Here is a 13561-nt window from a genome sequence, read left to right on the forward strand (position 1 = left end):
GGCAATAGAGCAGCACTCACTGTGACACATGGGGTTAATACGTTCAACACTGAAGCAGTAAATATTGAGCAGCAGTTAAGCACTCGTTAGAGAGATTTAAACATCAAGACCCAAAGAGCCATTAAACAAACAAAGCATGGGATGGGGAACACAGGAACTGACTGCGCAGCTCCCAGCCCTTTTCGTGGCTCTGTGCTGGGATGTCCATCTTCTGCCATGTCCTCTCACTGCTGCAGGAGGTGGGGGAGAGCTGGGCTGCAGGAAGGAGCCGTGCAACCACAGCTCAGCAAACAACTCCTGCAGTATCTTTCCTGGACCCAGCACCCTTCACAGAATCATTGGAGAAGAGCTCGAGGATCCACAGTCCAACCCAACCCATCCCACCGTGCCCACTGACCACGTCCCCAAGTGCCACATCCCCATGTTTTGTAATACCCCCATGGATGGGCACTCCCCCATCGCCCCGTGCCCAGCTCCCACTGCCCCCACAGTTGCTCACCCCATTCCTCTCCCTTCACTCTGCCACTTCCCAACCCATTTGCGTGGGTCACCCCACCGGGCACAGCCCCAGCCCCCCTCTCAGGCATGGATGTTCCTTCAACCACCTGCTGCAGCACAGCACTGCACTCGACACCCTTTGGGCAACCTCTGCTTTGCTCCACACCTCCCAGCTCTCTGCTCACAGGACCATGCTGTGACCGGGGTCTGTCACCTGCTAAAGGCAGCGCAGGAGTTGTGGGACATGGCTGATGGAGCACTTGGGGTAGAGGAAACATCCTCACCTCCGTGCAGCAGCCACAGCCCTGCTGGGTACCAGGCTGATCCAGGAGCAGAATGGAGAAATGATGCTCAGAGCAGCTCCCAGTGCCCTGGGATGTGGCAGCTGCTGGAGGAGGTCAGTGCCACTGGGTGTGCTGGGAAGGGAGAGGCCAGCAATGAAGCTGCCCGCACTGGGGAGGTTGGCACGTCCCCATCAGTGTTTGCATGATGGCTCTATGCTGATGGCTGGGGACAAGGCTTTTCCCAAGGTAGGGCAGCCAAACACCTCCAGGTGCTGCAGGTGTCCTCAGTACCAGGCAGTGTGGGATGGATGCTACAGGAGTCCTGGAGCAGTTCAGGGAGGTGAGAGTAAGCATGGCAGTAGGTGGGAGAAGGAGAAGATGGCTTTGGGCAGGGAGCAGGGCAGGGAGCGGGGCAGGGGTGGGCTGCTTCTAAAGGGACCCAGACTGGTGGGAAGAGAGATCACAGAATTATAGAATGGCTTGGGTTGGAAGGGACCCCGAGGATCAAGTTCCAACCCCCCCCCTCCAACCTCAAGGAGTCCAGCAAGGCCAAGTGCAGGTACCTGCACCTGGGTCAGGGCAATCCCAAGCACAGATACAGGTTGGGTGGAGAATGGTTTGAGGGCAGCCCTGAGGAGGACTTGGGGCTGTCAGTGGGTGAAAGACACAATGTGAGCCAGCAGTGTGTGCTCACAGCACAGATCTTAGAGAGGCCTGCCAAGACCTGGAGGGGCTGACAGGAGAGCTGGGGAGGAACTGCTCATAAGGGCAGGATGAGGGGAAATGGCTTTAAATTGGAAGAAGGGAGACTTAGAGTGGGCTAGCCAGGCTGGGTGAGAAAACTGGGCTGGAGAGAGGTGTCACTGCTGACAGCAGGAGGTTGGAATGATGGTCTAACAGGTCCCTTCCATCCAAAACCATCCCACAATTCTGTGATCTTGAAGATCCCTTCCATCCCAAACCACTCCATGATTCTGTGATCCTGAAGATTCCTTCCACCCCGACCCAGTTACTGATTGGGAAGGCGCTCCATCCTCAAACAGCCCAGCAGCATCCTTCACCACATAGTCCCCCACTTCCCCCCCCATCACCCCACCCACACCGTATGCCTGCAGATGGAAAGGAGCAGACACGACCTATGGAAAATAATGTCAGGAAGAGGAGCGAAGTGATGCAGCAGGAGACTCCAGCTGGCATGGGAGAGGCGGTACCGGGATGCAGAGGGACAGCCCAGAGCCATCTGCCAGCACAAAGCAGCGGGATGGGATGTCTGCCCAGAACCACCCCCAGCCCAGAACAGTGAGGAGGGAACGTCTGCTGGGGGCAAATCATTATCCTATCCACTCCCAATGGTGCCCAATGGATACAGCCTTATTGGTGGTCTCTGATGTCATGTAGCTCCTCCTAGAATCGTGACGGTCATGGAATCCTAGAATGGCCTGGGTTGAAAAGGATCACAATGACCATCTAGTTTCAAGCCCCCTGCTATGTGCAGGTCGCCAACCAGCAGCCCAGGCTGCCCAGAGCCACATCCAGCCTGGCTTTGAATGCCTCCAGGGATGGGGCATCCACAACCTCCTTGGGCAGACTGTTTCATCAGTCTTTTGGGGTCATTTCCTGTCTCCAACAGTCTTTAACTTTTAAAAAATATCTTTTTCTCCTTTTTTTTTTTAACATTTTCCTGTTCAATATCTTTATTGGTGACCTTGGTGAGGGCACTGAGTGTAGGTAACAAGTTGGGAGGAAATGTCAACCTGTGTGAGGTTTGCATTGCATGAAGGCCCTGTAGAGGGATCTGGACAGACTGCATCGCTGGGATGAGCTCCAACGAGACCAAGTGCCCTTTCTGCTCTCCGAACCGAACCTGCGGGCCGGGGCTGCGCCCCCAGGGACACCCAGCCCGCAACTCTGTAACCCGCTGTGCGCTGCAGTGCCCCCTGGTGGCGGCGGAGAGCACTGCAGCGCACCGCTGGCATATCACAGTTTGACAGAATGGCCCGGGTTGGAAGGGACCTCAAGGATCACGAAGCTCCAACCCCCCTGTGCCATGCAGGGCCACCAACCTCCCCATCTCACAGCAGCCCAGGCTGCCCAGGGCCCCATCCAACCTGGCCTTGAACACCTCCAGGGATGGACGGGGATCCACAGCCTCTCTGGGCAGCTGTTCCAGCACCTCCCCACTCTCACAGCAAACAACTTCCCCCTCACATCCAACTGAAATCTGCCCTCCCTCACCTTCCAACCATTCCCCCATCCTGCTGTTCTCTCCCCTTTCCAAGAGCTGACTCCCCTCCTGTCTGCAGGCTCCCTTGAGGTCCTGCAGGCTGCACTGAGGTCACCCCACAGCTTCTCTTCTCCATTCTGAACGAGCCCAGCTCCCTCAGCCTGGCTTTGTAGTGGAGGTGCTGCAGCCCCCTGCTCATCTTTGTGGCTCCTCTGGACCCTCTCCAACAGCCCCCTATCTTTCTCGTACCGGGGGCCCCACAGTGCACACACATACATGTGGCCTGCAGAGCTGCACGTGGGCTGAGCACACACTGATGCACGCTGCGTGCACACCAACACGTGCAGTCTGCACACCGACATGCACTGACAGCACAATGCACACCAACACCAACACAAACCGAGTGCTCAACACACACTGACTGCGCCCCGATGCACACTGAGCGCACACCGATGGACATTTATTGCACACTGACACTGCAAACTGCACGATGACACCTACAGTTGCACACTGTTGGACACTGAGTGCACACCAACACTCACTGAGTGCACACCACTGCTCAATGACTGCACACCAGCAAACACAATCTGCACACCCAAACGCACTGACTGCATGCTGACACTCACTAATTGCACACCAGTGCACACTGAGCAAGCAGTGGCACACAGTGAATGCACACTAACTCACTAATTGCACTCCATAGAATCAGAATAGTTTGGGATGGAAGGAATCTTCAAGATCACGGAGTCATGGAATGTTTTGGGTTGGAAGGGACCTTCAAGATCACAGAATCATGGAATGGTTTGGGATGGAAGGGATCTTCAAGATCATGGAATCATGGAATGGTTTGGGATGGAAGGGACCTTCAAGATCACAGAATCATGGAGTGGTTTGGGATGGAAGGGATCTTCAAGATCACGGAGTCATGGAATGTTTTGGGTTGGAAGGGACCTTCAAGATCACAGAATCATGGAATGGTTTGGGATGGAAGGGATCTTCAAGATCATGGAATCATGGAATGGTTTGGGATGGAAGGGACCTTCAAGATCATGGAATCATGGGATGGTTTGGGATGGAAGGAATCTTCAAGATCACGGAGTCATGGAATGTTTTGGGTTGGAAGGGACCTTCAAGATCACAGAATCATGGAGTGGTTTGGGTTGGAAGGGACCTTCAAGATCACAGAATCATGGAATGGTTTGAGATGGAAGGGCCCTTCAAGATCACAGAATCATGGGATGGTTTGGGATGGAAGGGACCTTCAAGATCATGGAATCATGGAGTGGTTTGGGATGGAAGGGACCTTCAAGATCATGGAATCATGGAGTGGTTTGGGATGGAAGGGACCTTCAAGATCATGGAATCATGGAGTGGTTTGGGATGGAAGGGATCTTCAGGATCACAGAATCATGGAGTGGTTTGGGATGGAAGGGACCTTCAAGATCATGGAATCATGGAGTGGTTTGGGATGGAAGGGATCTTCAAGATCATGGAATCATGGAGTGGTTTGGGATGGAAGGGATCTTCAAGATCACGGAATCATGGAGTGGTTTGGGATGGAAGGGATCTTCAAGATCACAGAATCATGGAATGGTTTGGGATGGAAGGGACCTTCAAGATCATGGAATCATGGGATGGTTTGAGATGGAAGGGACCTTCAAGATCACAGAATCATGGAACGGTTTGAGATGGAAGGGCCCTTCAAGATCACAGAATCATGGGATGGTTTGGGATGGAAGGGACCTTCAAGATCATGGAATCATGGGATGGTTTGTGTTGGAACGGACCTGTCAGACCACCTTGTTCCAACCCTCTGCTGTAGGCACGGACACCTCCCACCAGCCTGGGTTGCTCATAGCCCAACCCCAGGTCCTGGCAGGACGCTGTAAGATCCCCCCAGCACCTTCTCCACGCTGAATATCCCCAGCTCTCTGAGCCTGTCTGCATAGGAGAGCTGCTCCAGCCCTCTGATCATCTTCGTGGTCCTCCTCTGGACCCTCTCCAACAGCTCCATGTTCTTCTTGTGTTGGGAACCCAGAATTGGACGCAGTGCTCCAGGTGGGATCTCACAAGAGTGGAGCAGAGGGGCAGAACCCCCCCGACCTGCTGCTCACACTTCTCTTGATGCAGTCCATGATCTGGTTGTCTTTCCGTGCTGTGAGCTCGCATTGCCTGTTCATGTTGTGTCCTTCATCCACCAATCCCCCAAAGCGTCCAATGTCCACTTCATCCCCCAAACCCTTCTCCTCCAGGTTACCCTCACGCCATTCTCTGCCCAACCTATATCTTGGTTGGGATTGCCCCGACCCAGATGCAGCACCTTGCACTTGGCCTTGCTGAACTCCAGGAGGTTGCCATAGGCTCTCGTCTCCAGCCTGCCCAGGTCCCTCTGGGTGGCATCCCTTCCCTCTGCTGTGTCACTGCACCACTCGGCGTGGTGTCATCTGCAAATGTGCTGATGGTGCAACACGACCCCACTGTCTGTGTTGTCTACAAAGATGTTAAACAGCACCGGTCTCAGCACTGATCTCTGAGGACCGCCGCTCCTCACTGGCCTCCAGTTGGGCACTGAGCCATTGACTGCAGTTCTCTGAGTGCAGCCAGGCAGCCAATGCCATACCCAGCCAGTGTTCCATCCATCACATCCATTTTTCTCCAGTTTGGTGGCCAAGATGTTAGGTAGGACAGTGCCAAATGCTTTTGAGCGCACAGCAACACACACTGCCTGCACAGCAACACACTGAGTGCACCCCAACAGACTGCACCCCAACAGACTGCACCCCGACAGACTGCACCCTGACAGACTGCACCCTGACAGACTGCACACCAACACACGCAGCCTGACAGCACACAAATATGCACACATTCTGCACACTCACAAATGTGTTGCACACGCTGGAGCACCGACTCAGAGTTACGTGCACAAAGCACATCATGGGCAGTGTGGAAGTCACGAGTGCAGCATACACACACTGCATGCACACAAGTGTATATGCTCAGTGTGCACCTGCACAGCCCACCTGTGTCCCTGTGCAGGGACGGGGAGGTGATTGTTCCCCTCTGCTCTGCTCTTGTGAGGCCCCATCTGCAGTATTGTGTCAGGTCTGGGGGTCCCAGTACAAGAAAGATAGGGAGCTGTTGGAGAGAGTCCAGAGGAGCCACAAAGATGAGCAGGGGGCTGCAGCACCTCCACTACGAAGCCAGGCTGAGGGAGCTGGGCTGTTCAGCATGGAGAAGAGAAGCTGCGGGGTGACCTCAGTGCAGCCTGCAGGACCTCAAGGGAGCCTGCAGACAGGAGGGGAGTCAGCTCTTGGAAAGTGGAGAGAACAGCAGGACGAGGGAATGGTTGGAAGGTGAGGGAGGGCAGATTTCAGTTGGATGTGAGGGGGAAGTTGTTTGCTGTGAGAGTGGGGAGGTGCTGGAACAGCTGCCCAGAGAGGCTGTGGATCCCCGTCCATCCCTGGAGGTGTTCGAGGCCAGGTTGGATGGGGCCCTGGGCAGCCTGGGCTGCTGTGAGATGGGGAGGTTGGTGGCCTGGCCTGAGGCTGCAGGTTTGGAGCTTCGTGATCCTTAGGATCCCTTCCAACCCAAACCATTCTGTCATTCTGTCATTCTGTGTCCAACTGCAGCTGTGTGGGGTGCGCACCCACAATGTGTGCACGGAGGTGCAGATCACTCCCAACCCCTGTATGCATGCACAGCTGCTGTGGGCACACTCAGAGCACAAACCGGCACAGTGACACAGCCGTGCACCCAGCACAGCCACTTGGGGACTGGCCGTGCCTTTGCCCATCGCTGCTCATCTGTCACAGCTGTGCTCCAGCACCCAAACGCGCTCCAAAGCCACGTGTGTTCCTCCAGCTGTCAGTAAGGTTCCCCCCCCCACCACCAGTAGCTCCTGCCCGCACCCCCCCGCGCAGCCCCACGCGGTGGCACAGCCCTCGGAACCGACGGTTCTGTGACATCGGCGCCGCGGACAACGGGCACACGGCGCGTCGGGGGCGACGAAGCCGGGCGCGATGGGCTGCCGTGCGCCTCCGGGAGCGATGGCGCTGCTGCTGCCCCTCGCGGTGCTGCTGGCCGCCTGCCGGCTCGGGCACGGCTTCTCCGGCGGCTGCGAGTGAGTGGCCCGGCGGTGCCCCGTGGGGAGGGACGGCGGTTCAGACGCGAAACCTGACGCGTTTCTGCTTGCAGCACCTGCGGGCTCCGGCCCGTGGCTTATCACTATGGTGGGATGCGCGTCGTGGGCGGCACGGAAGCCCTGCACGGGTCCTGGCCGTGGATCGTCAGCATCCAGAACCCCCGGTTTGCGGGCACGGGACACATGTGCGGAGGATCCCTCATCACCCCGCAGTGGGTGCTCTCGGCAGCGCACTGCTTCGGCCGCCCCAAGTAAGGGCCGTCCCCTTCCCTGCCTTACAGCCGGCGTGGCACTGCGGGTCCCGAGGCCGGGCGCGTGCCCGAGGCACAGCGGCCACGTCGCAGCCCCCGTAGCGCTGCCCTCCTCTCTCCCCCGCGGCTCCGCTCCTCCTCACCTCCCTCTCCACCTCAGCTACATCCTGCAGTCGCGCGTGGTGATCGGTGCCAACGATCTGACTCAGCTGGGCCAGGAGGTGGAGGTGCGCAGCATCAGGAGGGCGATACTTCACGAGTACTTTAACAACAAGACGATGATCAACGACATCGCGCTGCTCGAGTTGGATCGACCCGTCCACTGCAGCTACTACATCCAGCTGGCCTGCGTGCCCGACCCCTCGCTGCGAGTGTCAGAGCTCACAGACTGCTACGTCAGTGGCTGGGGACACATGGGGATGAGATGTGAGTACCCAAAACGCACGGCTGTCCCGGGTTAAAGCTGAAGGCGAAACCCCGGGTGACACCGTGGGGATGCATCCATAGAGAGGGATGGGGCCGAGCCGTTTGGAAACACGAAGCCGAGACTTCGGGAAGGGCTTCGCCCACAAACGGGCCGGGAGCTGACGGTGCCCATTCTGCTCTGCGCTCACAGCTGCAGCGCCCACCCAAACCGCCGAGGTCCTGCAGGAGGCCAAGGTCCACCTCCTCGACCTCAACCTCTGCAACAGCAGCCACTGGTACGACGGGGTGCTCCACAGCCACAACCTGTGTGCTGGTTACCCGCAGGGCGGCATCGACACCTGCCAGGTAGGAGCCGCACGCCGACACGCAGCCGTGCTCTGCCTGCAAACCACCCCCAGTCACGCTTTGGGCTTCTCTCCCCCCCGCAGGGCGATAGCGGCGGCCCTCTGATGTGCAGAGACAGCAGCGCTGACTATTTCTGGCTGGTTGGTGTGACCAGCTGGGGGAGAGGCTGCGGCAGGGCGTTTCGCCCTGGGATCTACACCTCCACTCAGCACTTCTACAACTGGATCCTGCTGCAGATGAGAGCAGCAGCCCACCCGACGTCGCGGACATGGAGTCATTACATGAGCACCTCGTCCTACCACCACGGGCCAAACGCGGTGCCAACACAACCGAGCGTGTCGGACTCCTGTCCATTTCCAGCCCAGAAACTCAGGGAATTCTTTACTGGGGTGCAGAACCTCCTGCAGAGCCTTTGGGGAAGCAAGGCTTAATCAGCTGCACGGCGCAGAGCAGCCTGCAGTGCACCACCACCCCTTTCTTTGGGATAATGCCCAATGGCAGCCCATCTCTGTCCCACCCGCCCTCCTCCGACTGCACACAAACGCTGAAGTTTACTCAGCTGGACAAATAAAGCTTATTTTCACAGCTACCCGTGTCTCTGCTTGTCTCGCTCCGATTTATAGGAGGGAGAGGAGGCTCTTTTAATATCTGTACACCCGGCGTGAGATAAGAAACAACGGTTCAAATGTCGGTCCGACCAGTTTATCACAGATCTTAATTAGGGAGATGGGGAGGGGGAGGGCGGACACTAGTAAGAATTAGGGTGATGGGGAAGGGAAGGAGGGCGATAGAAAAGACAGGAAAGAAGCAGCAAGGAGTCTTTGTAGGCAGCAAGAGGGAGAGAGTCACCGCCATGGATCCAGCGTGGTTCGTAGTTCAGTCTTTGATCTTCAGTAGCGGTGGGCCATTGGGACTTGTTGTTCTCTTGAGGACGACGATGACAACCATGGCGATGGTGGCCCCATTTCAGTGGTTCCAAAGTGGTCGAGTCAGCTCTCCTTGGAGTGGCAGCTTCTGGCTCTGGGATCTCAGCAGAAACTCCTTTGTTCCCACTTCCCGGCCTTGCCAGCAGATAAGAGGGAGCAGGGAGGCGCCAACTTGTATCTTGCCTTCACAGGACACAATGCCATCATCCCCCAGTCTCCCATAGCAAACAGGAGTTATTTGGTCACAGGCTGCATCTCCTGCCAGTAAGCTGTCCTGAGCGCTGTGGTCCAAAGGTAAACAGCTCCAAAGAAATGCCTTCAAATGTAAAATTGTCCACACAGTGGTGTTGATCGCCACACAGCAACACCCATCTCTCGTCTCCTGGAGTCTTATCACAAGAAATGCCTCAGAAAGCAAGCTTTGAGCCAAAAAGCAAAGCAGGATTCATACACCACCCCGTGGCTCAAAGATTGCTTGAGATGAAGCATAAGTGACCCTCTGTGGTGGTGAGGAAAAGAAAAGGGAGAAAATAAAAGCAGCGAACGAGCAGGAGGGAAGGAGGAAGGGGAGAAGGGGAAGCGAATCATTACACAATTACTGCAAAAGATTTCTTGGGCTTGGCTACAGGTGTTGCATCACAAGTAGTGATGGACTTGTCCGTCACTACAAGTGGTTACAAAGTGCATGGAGGATACAACTCCTTGTGTCAGCTGGATAAAGCATGGAATCACACGAGGTACAAACATAAGAGTTGCAACAGCACACGGTCAATAAAATAGGATCTGTTTGGCAATTCGTTTAGCAACTTTTTCATTATCATTCAATCTTTAGACAACAATTAGAGTCATCCAATTTGCCACAGACTCCACTGGTGACACCTCAGGAGTGGTGACACGCATGTTACATAATGGATAAAAGGTAGAAAGTGAAAAGAGACACATTTGGCAAGAGCATACAGTTAGCAATAACAACAATAATAATAAATAAGTGAAACAAACAGAGGCATTTGTGTCAGCTGCTTTCCCCAGCCAGGAAGTCCCAGTGGAAGCCAGGATCCAGACGGGAATTCTTCAGTAGAGGCTGTGGTGTTTCTGAACAGCCATACAGCATTGCACTTCAGCCACCAAAAGCGAATCCAGTCCAATCTGGCAGCACGTGGGCTTGCCATGGAATGTTTTCTGAGATGATTGAGTGTCTTGAGAACTTTCCACTTGAGCATTTCCAAAGCAGCTCAAATGCTGAGAGATACAAATCCTAGTTCGGCAAGTTCAGGCATTGCTACAGTCTACAGAGCTTGTCACAGGATGGTGTGTGCAGGACAGCCTGCAGTGTAAACATCAACCAGGGGTAATCCCAGAAACATGCACATCTCTTACCAAAACCTGGGCGCTTTCCAACAGCCGTGCTTTGGATGGAGCTCCTGGGCTGGTGTCACACTGAAAAGCATCAGTGCCAAAGGCTTTATGATAGATTTCTTTTGTGAGCAGGTCTAACAGACATTAGATGGGTCCCTCGGTTCGTTTCCCACTTGGTTGGGAATTTGGAAGCGCTGTGGAGGAGTTACGTGCAAATCATAATCAGTTTGGTAAAAAGGGGTGAAGGAAGGGGTCGGAAGAAATGCTATCGCTGTGCAGGGAGCACCAGTAAGCCAGGATGAGCTGTGAAAACCCTGAGCCCAGTTGTGAAGTTTATCAGATCCAAGGACTGATACCAATCACCACCCACACCGACACGAAACATAACACTGTTGCAACCAAAACGTGCAACCAAGAGGTGCGTTCAGTACTGCAGCGCGATCAAATCTTCAGCATTTCAGTCACAAAACACAAATGGTTAAAATCAGCTATTAGCCTTTTTGTGTTCTGCCAAAGTCCCACGGGGATCTTCTGTAAAATAAAACGAGACGCCGACTTGCCCTTTTTTGGGGCTTTGTTCATGTGGTTAAAAAATGAGGGAATAATCCAGAAAGTGTTAATCTTATATTCCTTTTTCGGGGTGTCCTTGGCCTTCCAAGGATATTTGTTAAGGGATTCCATTAAGGTTAGGGAAACTGGCCTCAGCTTAGCTGAGGCAACCGACACAGGCTGGCTCGGGAGATAAGAGTTTCCCTTTGCTGTGAGCTTTCTCATGCATCCACCCTTCACCGCCCCCACCCCGCTCACTTGGAGGGGCGAAGACATCGGGTTTTTGGCTTGGAGAGCCGCTCAGGTTCCCTGCGAGGCCCTCGGACCTGGGCTTGTGCTTTCCTCGAGATCCTTGAGCTTCTGTTCTGGCCACCAGTTAACTAACTCCTCTAACCTGGCTGTGTGTAATCCATTCCTCGGATCTCGTGGACACCCTTGTGCCAGCCAGTGTCCAGAGACAATTACGTTTATGGTCAATATTCCGCCTACCGGTTTTTAATGGCAACGAGACCCTTCCAGTCCCACCGAGCTTTGGGCCAGGTGGCCTGGGGGCAAGGCTGACCGCTGCAAGCCTTACTTCCCTTGGCTCAGATTTAGTGGAGGAAGAATCCACCAGCCCATATTTTCTTCCATAGTTAATTAACCCTTGGGCAACCTCCCCCCACGTCCATACTTTGTTTCCTGACTGCAGATGGTGAGGGGTTACAGTTCCTTCTAACACTGCCCGGGTTCTCTCTCCTTGAGACATAGCCCCTATTTTTCCTTGCAGCTATATGCCTATAGGCTGTAACGACTCTGGAAGCCCCCTAATTAAAGCAGTCATTCTCTCAGGATCAAGGGGCATCATCATGGGTGATTCATGGTGCGGCTGCAGCTTTCTATCATACATCAGTTGGAGACGAGCAGCCTTTTGAACGCTCTGTACTAACTGATCAGTTGTTCCAGTAATGGCAAGAGGGCCTCCCCTTTCTAAAGGGTTGAGACCACCTGCCCAGTAGGCAGCCCTCCGTGTTAAGAACCATGGAGCACGACTGTTGCCAGTAGTTAGAAATACTCCTGGTCCCCAGTAACCTTCTGCTTCCTTTTCCGTTAGCAGAATCTGGTCTCCACCAGTGAGGCTAACCCTCCACACATGTGGAGCGGTCCGTGAGGGCTGAAATGTGCCTGCTCAGGGAGGAGGGAGCTGTGTGTGCATCCAGCAGCACTCCCAGTAACTGGAGAGGCAGCAAAGGACGGGGTTGTGCTTTCTGTACCATGAATGCTGGTAAAGGCATTGCTTTTCGTTCACCGCTTTTGCCATTCAGGACCATGAGCTGCATGTCGTGCTGTGGAGTGTGGCCTGACTCCCTGGCACACACAGCGTCTGGCACAGGGGAACGGGAGCTGCCACATCCTCTGGCCTGAAATAAAAGCAACGTCCTGGGAACGAGAGTCCTCCCAGGTCAGCCCCAGCCGTTATGAAAGGAGAAACTCTGTGGGAGGAAACTGGGGTGGATGCTGTGAGCTGCGCCCACGCGCACCCTGTTCCCACACGCCACATGCACGCAAGCATGCAGTGTGGAGACAGAGCTGGCGTGCACACAGAAGCTGCAGTGCACACCTAGCTGCACGCACATACTGTGAAACACACATCTGGGAACAGGACACAGTGCTCACAGTGTTATCCTCAGCACAGAGTGCACACACACACACACACAGTGCGCACACCCAGCGTGCACCCAAAGCGCTGCGTGCAGACGTGCAGCGTTCCCAGCGCCCGTGGGGCTGCACTCAAACACCCGCTGAGGGATGTAAGTCACCCCTGCGATCCACTTACATGGGCACAGCTCCCACCACAGCCTGGCAAAGTGGGAGCCCACAGCACTGCAGCTCTCACTTGGGCCTCCCCTTTCAGACCCGTCCGTGCAGACACGTCCTGTCCCTGCCCTGCTGCTGCAGCTTGGGGCAGTCACACCGTGCCCTGCTCGGCTCCATACAACAGCACACCCGGGCCCACTCCTCCTTCCCTGCTCCACGCGGGGTCCCTGAAGCTCTGTCCCCGTGTGCTGCCCTCCCACAGCCCCAGCTGTTCACCCTGGCTGCCGTCCCCTGCTGTGGCCAGGCACTGCGGCCCAGCACTGCGATGCGCTGGGATCCAAGGAGGCTGCATGAATTATGCAGCTGTTTTGCCTCCCGCTGCAGCATCAGCCCCTCCTCTGCCTCAATAATTGATGGCGGTGAGCACAGCAGCAGCAGCGGCACCAGCAGCCCCCCGTGCAGGGGGCCTTTAGGAAGCACGGGATGAGGCAGGGGGCAAATCCAAAACACGGTGCATCCACATGGGAGCTTCCAGACCAGAACCTCGGCTGCTTTTTGCCCAGCTTTGTCCTTGGGCTGGAAGTCCCCACCTCTTCCTGCTGCAGGTTTAACCCCGGCCACCAGCGGCATCTCCGTGCTCGCACACCACCTCTGCTCTGCATTTAACCCCATCCTGGAGACACGAAATGGTGCTCGTGGGGACACCGGACCCCCAATCCTTTAATGCCCGCCACGTGAGCTGTCTGCACTTCTCAGAGGCGGGC

At 55.4% G+C, this 13561-nt stretch overlaps 1 protein-coding gene and 1 pseudogene across 1 annotated transcript; one reads left to right on the forward strand and one right to left on the reverse strand.

Moving 5' to 3' along the window:
* The first annotated feature begins 6935 nt into the window (after positions 1-6935).
* On the forward strand, positions 6936-8737 carry LOC146545148 (acrosin-like). Its single transcript, XM_085235355.1, has 5 exons — positions 6936-7126; positions 7201-7398; positions 7559-7824; positions 8015-8169; positions 8253-8737. Exons 1-5 carry the CDS (start codon positions 7026-7028, stop codon positions 8598-8600), a joined length of 1068 nt encoding a protein of 355 aa, XP_085091481.1. The 5' UTR covers positions 6936-7025; the 3' UTR covers positions 8601-8737.
* Positions 8738-10155: 1418 nt separating this feature from the next.
* On the reverse strand, positions 10156-13427 carry LOC146545149 (uncharacterized; annotated as a pseudogene).
* Positions 13428-13561: the final 134 nt, after the last annotated feature.

Source organism: Meleagris gallopavo, chromosome 1 (assembly GCF_905368555.1).
Source record: "Meleagris gallopavo chromosome 1, MGAL_WU_HG_1.1, whole genome shotgun sequence".
NCBI lineage: Eukaryota > Metazoa > Chordata > Aves > Galliformes > Phasianidae > Meleagris > Meleagris gallopavo.